The 20,424-nt window shown below is 35.7% G+C and overlaps 1 protein-coding gene across 1 annotated transcript in view; it reads right to left on the bottom strand.

Annotated features, from left to right (window-relative positions):
• TNNI3K (TNNI3 interacting kinase) overlaps positions 1-20,424 on the bottom strand; it is a 279,546-nt gene that overhangs the window by 199,011 nt on the left and 60,111 nt on the right. The window contains exon 6 of the mRNA XM_024734607.1: positions 2,018-2,116. Within this exon, the coding sequence (XP_024590375.1) occupies positions 2,018-2,116 (99 nt within the window). The remainder of the gene's footprint in view (positions 1-2,017; positions 2,117-20,424) is intronic.

Genomic DNA, 20,424 nt, shown 5'->3' with positions numbered 1-20,424 from the left:
TTTCAGTGCTCAGCTCTCCAGGGCACCCCAGTGCAGTCTGAGCAGCCTATCAATGAAATGAGCAGTCTCCCCTAGTTAGAGGTCACATTTTGCAGGTCTGAGACTGTCCAGGCACATGCCAGCCAGCAAAGAAATAAAGGCACAAAGACTAGAACAGCACAGAGACGCAAGGAAGTTTGATTTTCAACTTGGGATCCTCAGGCAGTGCAATGGCATGACCTGTACAAAGGTAAAAAGGTATAATTCTGCTGCATAACTGAGACCAGATCTAGAGAGAGAAAATGAGGAAGAGCAAAAACAGAATGTCAAAAGAACAGTTAAGTTTTGATTATCTAATTACATTTGTATTTCTGCTTTATTTGGTTCTATTGAGTTTCTTGAGTATAGCTAAAAGACGGTGTTTGAAAAGAGCATATAAAATTTTTCTTTCAATATGTTAAGGTTGAAAATCAACGGACTGTGGAATTACAGCACCAGGCCTTGAATTCTAGCTCCACTACTTCAGTAAATGGCCTGGACTTTATGATTTCTCTCACTGATAGAAGAGGGGTAAGAAGAGGCTCTTCGGTACAACAGAATGAAGATGGGTTTTGGGATCAGACAGACCTGAATACATACTCCAGCTCTTCTACTTATTAGCTGCATGACTCTGGCATGCTACCTGACCTGAGTAAGCTCCATGTGTATCATTGATTAGAAGGGGTAAATAACAGCTGATTTTAGGGTTGGGGCAAAATTAGAAAAAAATCCACATATAGGCCTTAACATATAGGCCTGTTCCATAGTATGAGTTTGCTCACATGGTAACTCTTATTAAGTTCATAAGGTTGTCACGAAGGTCAAATGAAATTATTTGTTGAATGACGCTACATTGTAAACTTTAAAGCATTCTATACATATCATTACTTAATTACAGATTATCAAAATTTATAAATATGTTTCTGATACATAACTATATATTTAAAGCAAATCATATATTTAAAGCACATTTAGTGATTGTTTTTTAGTTTATCTAGGTTATTCCATATATTAGTTTCCCATTGCCATTGTAGCAAATTACCACAGAATTATTGGATGAAAAAACCACATTTTTATTCTCTTAGAGTTCTGGAGGTCAGAAGTCCAAAATCAAGGTGTTGGCAGGTTGCATTCCTTCTGGAGGCTTTCATTTCCTTACTTTTCAGCTTCTACAGCCTGCCTGCATTCCTTAGCTTGTGGCCTCTTCTTGTATCACTTTAATGTACTGCTTCCATTGTCACATCTTCTACTATTAACTCTGATTTTCTACTCTCTATTATGTGGACCCTTGTGATTACATCAGGTCCACCCAGATAATCCAGGATAATCTCCCCATTTCAAGATCCTTAACTTGATCACATCTGCAAAGTCCCTTTTAAGGTAACATTCACAGGTTCCACAAATTAGAACGTGAACATGTAAACATATTTTGGTAGACATTTTTTAGCCTACCACATGCCAGGTTACTACAAAACAGGAAATTCCATTTCTAAAAGTTATCTTTTTTCAGAGAACTTTTGGAATGGGCTTTATGATTTGTTTTATTGTTAGTGTTAGTATCATCCCAGTGACATTTGTTGAGCATTTGCCAAACACTTTAAATTAATATTTCATCATAAGAGCAACCCTATGAGGTAGGTGTTATTAATATTTTTTTCATTTTATAGACAAGAAACTGAGGATTAGGGACATTATACAACCTACACATGGCCATAAAGCTAGTAATTTTTCAAATTCAGGCCGATTTCTATAGCCACCCACTTACCTATATACTCTACTGCCTCCCTTGTGTACTAAAGTAGTCAGTAAAAATGTATAACTTGGTAGCTGCTATGTTTCTATGGATCTACAAAAGCTCTTCAAGGGGGGAACTGATGAGCAGATGGCAAAACTAATTCAAAGGATATCTTAAATATCCTTTCTTCGAACCTAGTGCAGTTCAAGAAAACCCTGGAACACTTAAGTGATGCCCCAGGCTTCAGAAATGCCACTGACTTACCTGTTCGTGCCCATAGTATGCTGCAATGTGCAATGGAGTGAAAAAAACTGCATCTTGGACGTTGATGTTAGCTCCATGTTGCAGTAGTACATCAGCAGCCTGGACAAGGAGAGCTGGGTTAGGAGATTCATTGGTGGTATCTGCCCATCAAAATTCATTTTACAATTACAATGTACAACTCTTCTTCGGGGGTCACCATCTTAAAACACAATTTTCTTCCATCTCCCTTCTCTGCAATCTCCAATGGCTAGCTTTGGCCTAGAAAATAAAAACCAAGCCCCTCACTATCACATTCAAGGTCCTGTCAATCTGATGGTATCCTTTTAAATGTATTTCCCATTACTCCCTTTCATAAACCCAACTGTACAAACAAACTGCACTCAATTTCCTACTTCTCAGAGTCTTTGTTCACATTACTTCCTCAGTCAAAAGTTCTCTTCTGGAGCTTCCCGGGTGGCGCAGTGGTTGTGAGTCCGCCTGCCGATGCAGGGGACACGGGTTTGTGCCCCAGTCCGGGAAGATCCCACGTGCCGTGGAGCGGCTGGGCCCGTGGGCCATGGCTGCTGGGCCTGCGCGTCCGGAGCCTGTCTGTGCTCCGCGGCGGGAGAGGCCACAGCAGTGAGAAGCCCGCGTACCGCAAAAAAAAAAAAAAAAAGTTCTCTTCTGTCCAATCTACAGGTGTTTAAACACAAGCTAAATGCCATCTCCTCCAAGATTTCTTTACTTTCCCTCCCTTCGTTGCCAACTGACTTGCTAAAATTGTCTTCCTTCCTTTTAAATCTCATTTAAATTTTTTTCATGTCATTTAGAACATTTAAAAATTTATATACATGCCTTATCCTTATTAAAGAGCAAATTCTTTAAGGACAAAGTATATATCAAATTCATCGTTATAATCCTACACTAGCATGTTGCCATGCAAATAGTAATCATTCAACACGAATTTGTTGAATGAATGAATGAATAAACGAATGAATGAGTGAAAAAAACTAGAAGGAGCTATTGGCCAATGAAAGGCACAGATTGCCAACAAATCTGCTCACCCTTTAGATTTCTTCTACTAAAGGCTCATCTCCAAGACTCTTTTCTCTAGAAAACTGATTGAAATCATTTCCTCCAGATGTGTTCATTTTCACTGTGAATTTTCTTAATGCACTCTCTATTCTTCAGTTGGTAAAATAATACACATTTGGGGAAATTTTCAAAAGTCTGTTAGACTTAGAAGAGAGAACATGAAGATGAGATCCAAGAGCTCAAGGAACATATGCTCCCACACCTCTTCTGTTCCTAGAAACAAACTGCCTCCTAAGTTTCCTTGCCTGTTTGAATCAGAGCCCTTGAGAAGTGGTGAGGGGTCATGGACATTACATAACAAACCAGTATGTTTTAAAGAGGAAGAAATCAAGAATCAAAGGAATTAGGAAATTTCTCAAAGTCATGGAGCAAGTCAGTGTTAGCAGGGAAGTGAATCTCTAGTCTCTCACCTCAAGCTTTGTTTCCAAGTGCTCCAGAGTATTAAATAGTTCATTCATTCAATCATCCATTTGTTCATGTGTCAATACACCATTTATTGAGCATATATGAACTGAAATGATGTTATTTTACATGATTATTCTTACAGTTTATTCAATCAGTGGGGTAGCATTAGAACTGATTATAATTGTCATACAAAGAGAAAAGGAATTCTTGTTGGAACAGCTGAAATTTCTGGTGGGTCCAAAAATATAATAAGCAGGTGTATAGGCTTCTATACATTCCAAGAACAATGCTTTTTGCTAAATTTGGATATTGCTGACTAATGATCAACAGAATACACAATGTGTACAGTGAGTTGTTTTTCTAATAAAAAAATTAAAATTACAATTAACACTTATTAAGGGCACATTATGTATCAGACCCTGAACTAAGTGCATAAAGGGTAACTGGAGTGCCTCTGTTTCACTCCAAAACATAGAAAGATATGTTCTACTCTCCCATTTTAAAGGTGAAGAAACTGAGCCTCAGGGAGGCTTTGTAACCTATCTGAGGTCATACAACTAGTAAGAAGCAGAACTGGAATTCAAATTTAGGCCTGTTTGACTTCGAAGTTTCTTTCCATCAGGCCCTTCCTGTGACCTTGACCTCATTAACACTAACCTTTAAGTAAATGAACTAACTGATTCAATCTCAGATAAGAGGAAGCTTCCTGAGTAGAAAGTAGAGTAGAAAGTAGAAGCTTTGTAGATTCAGCTTGGAAAGAATGCTGGAGCCGTTTATATCTAATGTCTGGTATCTTAGACTTCACATGCCTGTGAGTTCAATCTTGGGGACCATTAAAGGAGGTCACAAACGATCAAGGTAAATGAAGCTTTTTACAAATTCTCTTATTTTATATATAGCATAAAAGAAAGTAGACAGCATGAATTTTTATTGTAAAAAGGATTCTCAAATGTTAAAATAGACAGCCAATTTCTTAGGCATAGTTCTAGAACTTACTTTCATTCTAAAAGATAATGGCTTTTAGGCTTGAATAAATAGTCCAAAGCAATTTTTTTTTCCTCCTAAGTTTGCACTTATCCAGTCATTCAGAAGGTCAACCTTTTGCTGAACAGTCATTAATTATGAAGTGTTGGCCTTCTAAGAAACTTTCAAAATGTAAGTTTTAATGAAACCACACAGAGTCGTTATTGAACTATAGGCTTTATTTAGTTTGTTTTAAAATTCAAGGAAATATTTAACTATTGAGAGCAATGTACACTGGAATTATCTGAATAATTTCACAGGTTATTTATATAAGTTGAATGCATTTATTGATTCTTATATTTCGAGTCATGATAGGGAGTGTATCTCCTAGCAATCTTATGGGGCTATAATGTATTGTGATATACAAATATGCCTGCCATGTGGTTAAGACAAATGCACTCATATTGTTTAGGCTGGAACATATATCTATCAAATCATTTTTTTTTTTTTTTTTTTGGCAATACGCGGGCCTCTCACTGTTGTGGCCTCTCCCGTTGCGGAGCACAGGCTCCGGACGCGCAGGCTCAGTGGCCATGGCTCACAGGCCCAGCCGCTCCACGGCATGTGGGATCTTCCCGGGCCGGGGCACGAACCCGTGTCCCCTGCATCGGCAGGCGGACTCTCAACCACTGCACCATCAGGGAAGCCCTATCAAATCATTTTAACCATGCTTCCCCTACTCCAGAACCTGAAAGAGCTGGTAGGTCAACTTCACCTGTTTTCCACTACATGAAGTCCCATGAAGTCCCAAACTGAATCTCTTTTATTCACCACTATGCTAAGCATAGAATAGGCATCCAAATAATGGTTGAATTGGACTGTATTTCTAGTTAAAAAAAAAAAAGGAATATATATCTACCATCAGTCAGAAGGGAAGTTAAACATTAACAATTAGGACCCAATTATATGATAGAAATTTTAAACAATTCAATTCAACGAACATTTATTGATCATTTATTTTGAATTAACCTTTAGCAAATCCCAAGTGCCTGCTCCATGCCAGGAACTGTGACTGGAGTTTTACATACATTGTCTCATTAAGATTTTGCAGGGCATAAAATTCTGTTGTATTAAAAATTTTTGAGAAAATACATAGTTTTGATTTCTTTCCCCCAAAACAATAACAAAACTACTGGTGAAATTGTATACTTGAAACAAGTCTTATCACAGAAAGGATATCTTAATAATCTTTAAACTCTTTATAGAAATGAATTTTATCATACTTAGATTTGTATAACTGACATATATATCAGTATTATTATTATTAAAGAACCAAGGGGCTAATAACTTGGGCTAGTAACTTGGTATCCTTTACTGATGGAAGAAATAAGCACCAAAAATGCCTATCATTAAGTGGTCATTTTTTGAGCACAAAAAAATGGATCAGAACCCTTTGTTTTGATAGAAGGGAATTACTGTATACATTACCCTTTAAAGATATTTTTATTTGCCAGTTGACTCCTCAAAAGATCCAAGTAGAGTCTCTACAATTTCCAGGTTGTAATTTAAACACTTATTCAAACATTCTGCTCTTTCATCCTAGAAAACCTCTGTTCTCTTTCTCTGTCTATAACATACCCAGTCTCAAGGCCAAGCTCAGTTCCCAGGTTCTCTGAGAAACTTCCACAAATCCTTTACTGTATTTAGCATTTCTTTCTCTAAATAATTATACTACTTATCCTCACAACTTAATCTTTTCATTAATTATCACTGTGGGAAACGATTATTACAACAATATCAATTTTTTAAAACTATTTTTTCATGTTCTAAGCTTGTCTCAATGAAGTACAAGAAGGTTTGACTCCAGGTTAAAAAGATTTTTCACCTGAGGTACTGGAGTTTAATCCTTCTAACTAAAATAGCCAGACCTCATGATTTAAAATTCCAGAGATTTAAAAAGTAATGCCTACAAGAACAAAGGTCCTCATTGTTCTTGTTTGCTGAATGTTTCTCCTACAGTAGGACTTTAACTTATTGAGTTGGTCCCATTTGGCTCTCCCTCTGAACTTCATCTTATGAAAATCAATGACAGCGATGAAGAAGAAAAAAACGACTGTATCAATAGGGACTAAATGTCTCATGGAAGAGAAAGTAGAATAAGGTAAATTCTACATGGGATAAAATGGCAATCAATCAGATCTGAAATTGCCAAAATTAAATATAGTGTCTTATACTACCAAGTAGACCTTCTATAAATATCTACACTTTGAAATTAAATTTTTCTGGGCTTTAAGTGATATCTCATTTCCTATGACTTCTTTGGAGTTTTCCTCAAATTCAAACTTACACTGATGTTTTCCTTAGGATTTATAGTTTGTTTAAAGCTACAGTTTTCTCTTCTGTATATCTTTATCTAACCTTTATTACTGAGACTTATAGAGAGCAGAACCGTGAAGCTATTCTGGGTTAATATCCATTTCCATTTAGTAGAAAATCTGTATTATCAAAGCTTTAGAGGAAAATGTTTTCTAAAGTTTATGTCTCAGGAATTCAAAATGATCCCAAAGATATTAACACACAAGTGGATTTAGATTTGAAAATTTTCAATTATTTCCAGTTCTAACTTTCAATAACCAGTTCCAATTGTGTCCCATAGAACCATTGCCTTCTCTCCTAAAATTTTCAATTTCTTTTGAGAGTAGTCTACACCTTTCGTTCACATATCCTCACCTCCTATTCAATCCTCAGCCCACCTACAATCTAACTTCAGACCTCACTTCTCTAGAACATGACATCAGAGGCCTACTAATTGTCAATTCCAATGGACACTCTTGGCTCTTTTTCTTATTTTAATACTTCTCCAGCATTTGTTACTATTTGTCTTCCCCTTAAGATCTGATCCTCCCTTAGATTGATTGACATAACGATCTTTGAGTTTGGTCCCTACCTCTCTGCCAACTTCTTATTGTTCCTCTATAGAGGTGACTCTCTGTTCATCTCTTAAGTGTTTCTTAAGTGTTTCTTTTTCCTCACTAAATCTTATGTTTTCTCCTGATTTCCTTTGTCTGCTTTAATTCTCTTGTATTAATTAAGTTAATACATGGAAAGAATTTGGGACATATTCTTGGTAAGCTAAGAATAAGTATTCAGTATGTGGTAGTTATTAGTTATATCTTGCCTTATACATTCTCTAGTAGATTCTATCATTACTACTACTACTGCTACTATTTCTACAACACACACAGACACAAACATATACACACACACACACACACACACACACTCTCTCTCTCTCTCTCTCTCTCTCTCTCTCTCCAGCTGCATGTGTTTTTCCCAGACTTCCTCCAATACAGGGTCTACCTTATTTGGCAACTCATAGTCTGGTTATATATTTCCCCTCTATTTCCCAATTACTTTTACTCTGGGTTTATACTGTCCCCTGCATTGATCTCATCTTTATCACTTGTCCTTTGATTTTTGTTAATGTGAATGAAGCATTAGAATGTGTGCTTTGAGAATATCTATGAGCTAAATGAGAATATCTCATTTAATGCTCACAACAATCTCATGGAATTGTTACTAACAGCCCCATTTTAAAAATAGGAAAAATAAGGTTAAGAATTACATAGTTTTAAGGAAAAGCACCAAAGTTTAAACTCAAACCTATAGGAGTCCAAAGTACCATACTACCCCATACTGTATTTTTCTAATTAAAAAAAATATTAATTAATTAATTTTTGGCTGTGTTGGGTCTCCATTGCTGTACGTGGGCTTTCTCTAGTTGCAGCAAGCAGGGGCTACTCTTCGTTGCAGTGCGTGGTCTTCTCATTGTGGTTGCTTCTCTTGTTGCAGAGCACGGGCTCTAGGCACATGGGCTTCAGTAGTTGGGGCACATGAACTCAGTAGCTGTGGCTTGCGGGCTCTAGAGCGCAGGCTCAGTAGTTATGGCATGTGGGCTTAGTTGCTCCACGGCATGTGGGGTCTTCTCAGACCAGGGCTCAAACCCATGTTCCTTGAATTGGCAGGTGGATTCTTAACCACTGAACCACCAGGGAAGTCCACTATTTTTCTTCTTATATGTGCTTTTATTTGGAGCCAGCTAGCAATTCCTTGCCATCTCAGATAGTTCTGTACAGGATATAGCTCTTGGTTGATATTGCTCTTCAAGGATTTTCAAGGATACCTATATAGCCAGTATATCAATAAGAATGATCCTGGGCTTCTCTGGTGGCGCGGTGGTTGGGAGTCCGCCTGCCGATGCAGGTGACACGGGTTCGTGCCCCGGGTCAGGAGGATCCCACATGCCGCGGAGTGGCTGGGCCTGTGAGCCATGGCCGCTGAGGCTGCGTGTCCGGAGCCTGTGCTTTGCAGCGCAAGAGGCCACAGCAGTGAGAAGCCCGCGTACCACAAAAAAAAAAAAAAAGAAAGAATGATCCTGACTTTGTAATTGTTTGCAGATGACTGAAAAATAAATAAAGTTAAAACTTATTCTAAGTAGAAGTTGTATGTTAGGGATCTTGAAGAGTTATATATACAAGGACAAGAAGTTTAGGATTTTTCTTAAATTTTTTCCGTATGGGGTTTCACCAAGAGACTTCAAGTAGGAGCAAAATATATTCTGATTTACATCTTCAAAATATCCTTCTGGTAAAAGTCTAGCAAATGGATTGAAGAAGGAGCAAAACTAGAGTGGTCAGTTAGCAGGGTCTTGCAGTAAGTTGAAAAGAAAGAGATAAGGATAAAAATGATCTGAGGTAGAAGTAGTGGCCTAGAGATGGAGAATGGGTGTTAGAGGCATTAAGATGGTAGAATCACATGACTCAGCATACTGGGGATGGGGAGAGATGATGGAAGTTATCAGTAAATGATGACTGTAAAAGAGGAAGCCTATATGGGAAGATGAGCATGAGGATAAAATTGTGCCTAATTCATGAATTTAGGAAGTAGGAACATTACCTATATATATATTTTTTTCTGTCTAGGTATTTTATTTATTTATTTATTATTTTATTTTTATAGATCTTTATTGGAGTACAGAGTGAAGTAAGTGACCTATAGTTTCTATCTCTCCGATTAATCACTTGTCATAACTAGTTTTTCCAATTTCCCTTAGCAGTTCATTGTGATCTTTTCCAACACCACAGCTGTTTCAATTGGGGTCAATGCCTCAATCAAGATGTGAACAAAACTAGAGTTTTCAAACAACTACCAAAAGCTGTACCAGTTAAAAATACCAATAATTGCTTATCCATTTGGATTCAAGGCTTACATTACTTAGCATTTTAGATGGTAGCATTGCTTTAATTTAATAAGCACTTCTTTTGACTTTATGCTCTATTTTCTGTAGAATTTTTTATTTTTATGTATATATACTGACTTCTTGACACCCATTACAACTGTTCAGTGAGAACTCTATCATATAGAGGTTTTCACTTGAAACACTATTTTTGTAATGACTTTTTTTTTTAACCTGACATAGCTCTAATTAAATATTTGAGTACAAAAACTTATTGGAAAATAGTTTCTTCAGGCTGTCACAGAAATGAGGTTCTCATGTGATCTTCCTCTTATTATCTCAGGTTAAAATTAAATTTGGTTTGAAAATTACTCAGAAAATGATTCCACAAGATAATATTATCAAAGAAATTAAAGGGAAGCTCCATATTCTTAAGCTGTAGAAATACAGCTTAAAGATATATCAACTTATATACATATAATAAAATAATTCCATTGATTATATAAATCCATCACTTCTCAGGAAATGATGATAACATAAATAGAAAAGCTGGTGGATGAAGAGTTATGAGAAGCCATGAGGCCAAGGCTGAAGATACAAGTGGTACCATTTTAGAAAAGTAATAATTAAAGCTAGGAGATAACACCACTTCCAGAAGGTAAGAGGACATATTTGTGGGATATTTATGGCTAAAAAGTGGGAAGGAAGGCGAACAAAGGAATGCCTGTTAAGGAAGCCCATGGAAGAGAAACTTTTAAGAAAAGAGGGGCAAATTTATCTGAGCCTTTCAGCTAATCATCATCTTGCTGTGCTATTTTCTTCCTTATAGATATACTTTTTTTGCAACATTTCCTTATGTGAGGGTCTTATTTTAAAATCCCTGGCTGAGAAAACAGGCTTTCAATGTTCACTGTGTTATGAATACATCATGTTCTATGCATTTCAAAAGCCACAATTTTTTTCTTATGAGGTTTATTTTTATAACTTGCCAAAGGTCCAACATTTTTCACTATATTGCAATTGTAGAGACTTGAAAACTGTAGTACAAGTTAGGCTCCCTCTCAGTGATGTTCCTCCCCACACTGCACACACCCTGGACATTATAATCATGGAGAGGTAAGAGTACCATATGACAAAGAGTTTTCTCATGACTTTTGTTCTCCAGCCCAAATCACCTATTGAAAACATGTAATTTGCCTCTACTTGAAAAATCAACTTCTACATTACACTTTGAAGGTGAGTTGCAGTAAACTAATAGAACATAAGAAGGAACACATAAAGATTTTGGCTCTTAGATAAAAATGAGTAATAAGAATCCTTCTAAAAATTATTTCAATGATCAATTAATTTCCAGCAGCTAGAATTTAAAAGCAAAAGAGACAGCATCAACAGTTAATGAGCTAACAGTTAATGAGTTAACAGTTATGGGCACAGTATATGGAATATTTAGTGATTCCCTTTTTGAGCTTCCTCATTAATTAAGCCAGAAAATTCACTATTTGTTGAACTGCAGGATACTTACCTTAATTTGTTTTAGAACAGCAGATGTAGGTAATCAATTACATCCTACAGGCTCTTTATTTAACAACATAATTGAAAATGTTGGTCTGCAATAACTTAGAATAAGTGACACAATGATATTGGTAAATCCACAGTTGTAAAAATATTTTAACTGATTATGAAACAGTATGCATTGACAGGTATAGAAATCAATTATAGATAATTTTCTTTCTAGATAGGAAGTTTATTAAAAGAACACACATCGTTCAGTCAGAGACCTGTTATCAGGACAGAAAACAGGAGGAATAATGGTGGTAAATGTATTAACCATTCCATGGGTCATGTTAAACTAAGATAAATACAGAGTGACTAAAAATTGAAGCCTACAATGAAAATGAAAAGAAGCACAATATGAAATCTGCCCAAGTAGTTTTGGCTTCAGACACAGAAAGGGCCAAGAAATAACTGTGGGTGGTATCAAGTCCAGACTTCTCAATCCCTTCACATGTGTAGCAAATGACAGAACCTGGATACAAAGAAACCTAGGCAGTCTGGTTCCAGAGCCCACATACCTAATGACTATGCCATATTATACTGCTATAGCCAAAAAACATTGCTCTAGAATCCCAGTTTCTCAAACATTTTAAACAATTTTTCAAACTTTTACTTAATGAACTCAGCATAAGTACTCAGCAGAGGTACTATGATAGAATTGGGTTGGGTGGCACCTGAATGTAAGGGGCATGAGCTTAGCACTCCTTCCTTTCTCCTTGAATAACCTCTGAGGTACCGCTGGAATGCTAGACATCCAGAGAGTGCATACTGGAAATCATTTTTAAACAAAAGAGAGTTGCTAGTTTTTGGAGAATAGAATTGCCACTGTATCTACCTGCTAGTCCCCTTTGATTCTAAGAAAAGACAGGGCCAAATAACGTGAGTATAGAATCATGCCAAGTTTCTTGGGTTAATAGAGCCCTTATCTTCCAGACATAACACATAATCCCTCTATAAATCCATCTATGTATATATTTGTTATTGTTTTTGAGAAAACATAAGTGGTATTTTATCTATGAGGCTAAACAGTACCCTTGAGTGTGGGCTTGACATTTCTCATGAATAGAGCATGGCAAAAGTTATGGAATGTCACTTCCGAGATTAGGTTACAAAAAGACTGTGACTTCATCTAACTTGCCCTCTTTTGATCTCTCCATTACTCTGTCTGATAGAAACCAGATGTCTTATTATGAGCTTTCCTATGAATAGGATCACATGGCAAAGCACTGATGTCTCTGGATAACAGCCCGGGAGGATGAAGCCTGCCAACAGCTACAAGAGTGAACACAAAAGTGGATTCTCTCCATTTAGTCCTTGAGATGACTACAGCCCCCCCCGAAACCTTGTGAGAGACTCTAAGTGAGGGGACCCAGATAAGGTACCCTGAGGTTCCTGAGCTACAAAAATGGCAAAATAACAAATGTTTGTTGCCTTAAGTCACAAAGTTTTGGGATAATTTTTTATGCAGCAAAAGTTAGCTAATATACTATTGTGCCTGTCAATTCATTACTAAAAATATCCAGGTCATAACTGACTTCTACATTAAAATAGTTCCTACTGCCCGCTTCTGAATATTAAAAGGGGAACAGCAGTGCAAATCAACAAATATTTTTGAGCACCTAAGTTTTCTAAGCAGTGTGCTAGGTTCTGGGGATCAAAGATAAATTAATTGTTCAAAAGCAATGTACAGGCTAGTAGAAGAAACAAAACAAAATGACTATGATATAAAGATGGATTTGATGGAGATAATATATGGGCTATCATAACAAAAGAAAGGAGGTATAAGTTCTAAATTTGGTCTGGGAAAGAGATAAATCTGTAGAGGGGGAATGTACCTGGAAATTGAAGTAAAAGTTTGCTAAGTGAAAAAACGAAGATCAATCAATTCATTTATCCCTCAAACATATTTGATCATCCAACAGTACCTAGCACAGAATATATGTTTGCCAAATTCTACTATTTCTTAAAACCTACTTCAAATTCTACTTGCCTCATGAAATCTTTTTAGACCTCTAGGTTCATTGATGTCATCACTGAGACAAGTGATTAAATATCCCAATAGCTTTAGAAAGACATTGAGGCTTTATAAGAAGAATTTATTATAGATAATTATAGATACCCTCCCTGGAATTACTGAATCAGAATTGCTAGATACTAAAAATCTGCATTAAAAAAAAGCTTCTTAGATGCATCCATTATGGAGTAACAAGGACTAGTCTGGAGAAGCCAAGGTAGCTAAAATTCATAAGGCAGAGTACTAGACACAAGAAAATTGCATAAAGAGAGAAATACAAAGATCTGCAGAAGGTATCCTTAGAGGGTAAAGCTGAGCATTGATTAGTGTGTGCTTGTGAAGCAACTATAGCTGACTGGGAAAAGAACCAACAGAGATTAGTGATAATTTTGCCCAGTGCTCACACAAGGCCAGGGATAATGCCTATTCTCATCACCCAGACTGGAAAAGCTCATGATTCATGGGGCATTGGGTAAAATACTCACAACAGACTTCCCTCAGTGCTCAGTAGTTTGTTATTAGCCTTGCCCTGAGCACTGCTCCATTCCCACCAAACAAATCTTAAAAGCTATACCTAAAAGGAGCAAATTGTTTCTAAGTAAGTTAACTGCATCCCAGTAGAGATGGAGGGGTTGTCTTAAGACTATTTATAGGAATCCAAAATATCTAGCACCTAACAAAATAAATTTTATAATATCTGGAATCCAATCAGAAATCAATAGGAATGAAAAAGGCAGGAAAATATGACTTATAATGAAGAGAAAGAGTAATCAATCAAAACTGACCCCAAATTGATCCAGATGTTAGAGTTTTCAAACAAGGACAATAAAAGTTATTAATACTGTATTCTCACACCATTGTAAAGCAATTATACCCCAATAAAGATGTTAAAAAAAAAAAAATACTGTATTCTATATGTTTAGAAAGTAGATGCACTAAAGATATAAAAATGACCAAAACCAAATTTTGAGAGATGAAAGCTATAATATGGGAGATAAAAATGCACTAGATGGGATTAGTAGTATATTAAACATTATAGAAGAAAAAGTTAATAAACTTGAAGATACAGCAATGGAAACTCTATTAAATGAAATACGGAGAGAAAAGAGAATTTTGAAAAAATGAAAAGAACATCATTGAGGATTTGGACAACATCCAACAGACAAATGTTCATGTAATTGAAGAGGAGACAGAAAAAAGTATTTAAAGGAATAATGGCAGAAAAATTTCCAAAGTTAATGAAAACTATAAACTCACAGATGCAAGAAATTTAATAAACCCTGAACATAAGAAAGAAGAAGAAAACTATACTAAGACAAATCATAATTGAATTGCTCAAAACCAGTGATAAAGAGAAAATCTTAGAAGGCGCCAGAGAAAAACACACATTGAGGGACAGAAATAAAAAGGACAGAAGATTTTTTGTCAGAGATAATGCAAGTAAGAATACAGTACAGTAATAGGTTTAAAACACCAAAATTGAAAAAAAAAAAGTAACTTAGAATCCTATATCTAGTGAAAATATCTTTTTAACACAATGAGGAAATCAAGTCTTTTTCAACCAAATAATATTATGGGCAAGATACTTGAACAGACAGTCCACCAAAGAAGATATACAAAGGGCAGATAAGCACATAAAAATATGCTTAACTCATTGGACATTAGGGAAATATAAATTAAAAGCACAATGAGATACCACTCATTCCCTATTAGAATGGTTAAAATTTAAAAGATTGAATATACCAAGTGTTGCTGCTGAGGATATGGAATAATTGAAACCCTTATGCACCTCTGGTAGGAATGTGAAATAGTACAACAGTTTGTCAAAGTACAATCACTTTGGAAACAGTCTGTCAATTTCTTAAAAAGTTATATATAAACCTACCAAATGATCTAGCCATTCTACTCTTAATATTTGCCCAAGATAAATAAAAGCACATGTCCATACAAAGACCTGTACAGAAATCTTCATTGCAGCTTTACTTGTAATCCCTAAAAATTGGAAAGAACTCAAATGTCCAGCAACAGGTGGATAAACACTTTGGCATATCCAAACAATGAAATCCTACTTACTGACTAGACATCTTATTTGATCATTTATCATGTAACTGACATTTAAAATCTTCACATTTATGGATCCTCAACCCTCCACCTTCCATTTTACACACAGATACACACACATGATATTCTTCCATTGTTCCCCATCACAATGAAGTAGAAATCCTTTATTCAGTTGCTAACACCAGAAACCCAGGAGTTTTTGTTGACACCAACTTCTACATCCCGCTCATAGGTAACCCATCACCAAATCAGTTTGATTTTTACCCTCTAAATATTTTGCAAATCTGTGTTTGTCTCTCCATCTCTACTAATGCCACCCATACCCAGGCAATCATTATAGATTATTGCCTCCAAATATACCTGCCTGCATAAGTTCTTCAAATTCAGTTGATTTTAAACATTGTAACTAGAGTTGTTTTATCAGAATGGAAATCTGATCACGTTACCACTTCTTAATGGCTTCTTATTACTCTTAGGAAGGAGAGAGAACTCCTTAACTCAGTTTATCATCCAACTCAGGGAGATTTTGAGAGTAAAAGGGGGTTCACTTAATCACACCAGGCCAACAGGTATGAACAGGAACTTTCCTGAGGAATCAGGAGTATGAGTCACTCTACAAACAAATCCATTGGTCACCTAGCCCCCAGCCTTTTTCTCCATGTTCTTCCTTTTCCACCACATACCCCAACTCTATCAGCTCCATCCACACACACACTTTTACTGTTTCCTCGATATATTTCCTATAGTCAGAAAGTTCTTACACATACGATTTCCTCTTCCTGGAAAGCTCTCTCTGTGTCTCAACTTCTCATCCATAAAGTGGAGATAATAATTCTACCTATTCTGAAGGGCTGTTTAAAGGATTAAGAGTTAATATATGTAAAACACTTAGTACTTAGCTAGCACTAAAGGTAATTGTTATTGTTACTACTGCTACTATCAGTATTATTTCTTCTTCTCTTTACTTGCTTAACATTTACTTAGGTCCTTGAGTTATAAGCCAAATTAACAGTTACTCAGAGATTCACTCCTAACCTCAATAACTATGGACATATTCATTTTAAAAATGCTAATTGTGTGTCTGAGGACAACAGAGAGAAAAAAACAACAACAAAGGTTATGTCTTTATTGAGCTTATATTTTAGCACAGGAGACAGACGGTAAAGCAGAGTAAATAAATAATAGGTTGTTATATAGTGATCAGTGCTGGAGAGAAATAAAAGAGGAAAGAGATTAGAGAGTGCCAGAGATCTGACATTTAATTTAAAAATGATGATCTGGGAAAACCTTATTGAGAAACTTCCATTTGAACCAGGATCTTAAGAAGATAAGGGAGTAAAATATTCAGTTAGTAAAAAAGAGCAATCTAGACAGTGAGAAGAGCAATACAAAGGCCCTGAGGCAGGAGCATGCCTGGTATGTCTGAGGAACTTAAAGTTGAGAAACAACAAATAATAAAAAGGTGGAAGTTACTTTTCCAAATTCTAAATGAAATACATTTTGAAAGGCTCACTCAGGCTGCCTTGTCAGAATAGGCTGAGGGGAAAGGGCAGAAGAAGGGAGACTAAATTACCCTCTTTAAGGCATAGGACCATGGTGACATTCATAGCTCTTATTACAGTGGCAATTCTGTTTGTCTGTGTGATTCTTTGATTGCCTATGTTTTCCACTAGACTGTAAGCTCTGTGAGTCAAAGTTTTACTCATCATTAAATTACCAGTGCCAAAATACAGATATTGGAACCTATTAGTTCCTCAGTAGATATTCGTTGAATAACTGAGTGAAAGAAAGAATGAATACATATTATTATATTCTACTTTTTTATTTCTTTACCAGATTGCAAGCTCCTAGATGGCATTTAAAGCTATATTTTACACTTCTGTCCATTTCTACCACAACTAGACTACGTTCTTGTGTGTAAATGCTCAGTAAGCATTTACTGACTTGATTTGTTCTTCCCTAGTCAATTTTTACATCTTCTACACTATAAATATTCTTGAAGAAAAATTTGTAGAATAACAAAAGAAAAGTTTTATAAGTCAAGATAAGCCTTAAAAAGTCTAAACAGGGAACATGAACTCTTAAGGTTTACATATTGCCGGAAACTATGAAACTCACACAAGGGAGAACCAATGATGATTACTTTCCTGTCTTTTGGGAAATAAGACTTTATAATAGAAGTTTATTTATAATCATAGCTGTAAAATTGCCTCTAGGAAAGCAATAATAATGGGGCAAACTATCTTGTTTTCTAACAGATCCAATTAAAACAAGAAACTAAAAACTCAGTCATATTTGTCAAAAATACACTGAGAAAATCAAATCTACAATATTTACCAGTCAAGTCTCAGTCCAGTTTACTAACGTTGCAATGCACAAATGTAGGCATTTGTTGACTGAAATATGCAATAAAAATATATTTTTGCTTGGGAATACTTGATACATTTGAAATGCACAATAAATACATTATTCATTCTCTAGTGGTTCTTCGCTGGGCTGAAAATATATAATGTTTTTAAACACCAGGCTTAGGAATAGCAGGCCAATAATGGACTCTTCACTGTCTCTGATTACTTTTTCTTCTCTAAAGACACCTTTACTTGTAAACTTGCTGTTATGAGCTCTCTTTCATTATGCCACAAATTCCCATTACTAAATCATGACAAAACCTAATTTCTTTCTATAAACACTTTGTATGCAAATCATGGACTATGTAGCATTCATATAAGAGAGAAGTTCCAATGAGTTGTAGCTTCTTTCCAGAAATACACTTCCATATGCTTGTATTTTGGTCACAATTAGTGGAGGTTTAGTAAAAGATATTTTGTGACTCTTTCATGATAATTATTGTAGTAATTATAATTATTATAATAATCCCTGATTCTCATTTTAATTAAGATTCTCCCCTTCTCCTCTATGGAACCTTTAATCAGTGACTAGTGAAAAGGCCAGATGCCATGATCTCTTCTTTTCCTAACCATCCAATCAAGGTGATGATAAAGACAGAAATGGCCAAAAAGACCATATGGCAAGGTTAGCTTGACCACTTTGCCAAGTAAAAAATAATCCAGAATAATCAGGAATTGACCTCTTGATCTAAGCCCTCCTCTTAATTTAAATTCTTTATGTTTATTTAGATTGAAAATGAAAAAGACCTCATCACCATCTTCTAGTAAGTCTGCAAAGAAATGATCAGTCTTCAGTAGATCTAACTTCAGTAGAAGACACCCTGACTTTTGTCCTTATGTTTTGTTTGCCCTTAACTTGTCTCTGCTGCAACTCCATGAACACATTCTGTGATAAGCCTTGTATCTTATATAAATGTGTTGCCCTGGACCCAAAGCAGCCAATGCCATACACTATAGGGCATGTACATCTTGGGATAGAGGATCACTGAGAAGCCAGAAGGACCTCCAGTTGCTAGCTTCTTAGGCAGGTGACTGCTTATAACAAGTGAGACTGATGTTGATTTATCCTATTTTTAATAATCTATAAAAGAGAGGTTCCACCATTTCTCTGTATTTACGTCTCCCTCCTGACCTGCCTTTTATGACCATAGGCTTCATAAATTAAAAAATAAATAAATGAATAAACATATGTAAATTTCCACACAAGAAGTATCAATATAATAATCAGATATCCCCAGAAAAGCTGTTCTTCTTTAAAAAAGCAAGGGAACAGGGAACTCATAGAATGTTAATACATGCGATATGAAATAGAAATCACAGAGGTTATAAAGGCTATTAATTTTATAAAGTTAGAGAGGCAATATACAAAGATTTATCATTTATATTTTAATCACTCATGATTAGGCCTGAAAGCTGTGAAGTTTGTAAATTCCTTCACAACACACACCTACACAATATATACTGTATTCATCATTTAGCACAGAACTTTATATAAAAAGCAGGGGATTTTCTCTGCACAAAATTTCAGTATTCAGAGGAGACGTGTGAACAAAGAGACCAAAATTTCATTTTCAAACCCATGGCAAGACTCACTCCCATTTACATGATAAAATGTCCAAAGAACAAAGAAATCTCAAATTTGGTCCAGATAACAGAAATTTCCTAACCATACTAAAAAACAATTTACTGCCTTTGATACTGTCATAAAATGTGCTCTGGGAGTCTATTATAAAAAGAAGGGCTTGCATCTACTTTTGTCATGTTTCAGGTATTATATTCTTCTGTGTTAATATATTTATAGCTATTTTCATATAAAAAATAGGGATCATAACATATCTAATCCTACTTCATTTGAAATCAAGCGGACTTATAATTGGACTAATAACTTTTTTCTTTTTACTAAGAGGGAAATTAATTAATAATTTTAAAAACCCTCCATTGTACATGACAGATTTTTTTTTTCCTGACACCTAGAAACCTACAAGTTCTGAATTAATTTTCTGGTTATGAGAACTGAAAACTTATTAGTATAACTCACTTTAACTCCTAAATTGCTCCAGATTTGTGAAAGAAGAATAATGATTAAAAGTTATGTTTTCAAATATCAAACAGCTCTAAATTTACCATATATAGTATAGTTCAAAGTCAATGAATCTTGCATTTTAAGATTAGTTGTGAAAAAAATTTTAAATGAACTAATCCAGAAATAAGCGTTCTATAATTTGAAATCTCTATCCTGAAAAGAAATAATGTTTAACTGGGGACCACCTGACTTACAGCTGTCTAAAAGTTAGCCTTGTTTTGTTTGTAAGTACCAAGGGGAAAATACAATGAGGTGGTGGAGATTATTGTACTTGACCATCCTCTATCATCTTGGCTAGAATGAGGTACCCCATCAGTGAAACTAAATGAACAAGAGGTGTCATGTCATCAAATTCAAAGAGGAGGCATGGCAGATACTTGTGCACTAGACAGGAAGGGGTTGATTTCCCATCATGTTACATATAGTCAGATACATCCTCAGAAGCAAGGCAGATTCAGCATAGTGAAGAAGCATCTGGGATGGTAGAGTAGGAGATACCAGCCTTTGTCCCTCCAGCAATAAGACAACAGTTAGACTGCTATCCATGAAGGAAAATAGCCCTGGGATGGCCCAACAGTCCAGAACCAGCAGCAACGCAATGGAGCAAAA

Source organism: Neophocaena asiaeorientalis, unplaced genomic scaffold, assembly GCF_003031525.2.
Source record: "Neophocaena asiaeorientalis asiaeorientalis breed wild unplaced genomic scaffold, Neophocaena_asiaeorientalis_V1.1 scaffold15, whole genome shotgun sequence".
Lineage (NCBI taxonomy): Eukaryota > Metazoa > Chordata > Mammalia > Artiodactyla > Phocoenidae > Neophocaena > Neophocaena asiaeorientalis.
This window is presented reverse-complemented; position numbering and strand designations above follow the sequence as displayed.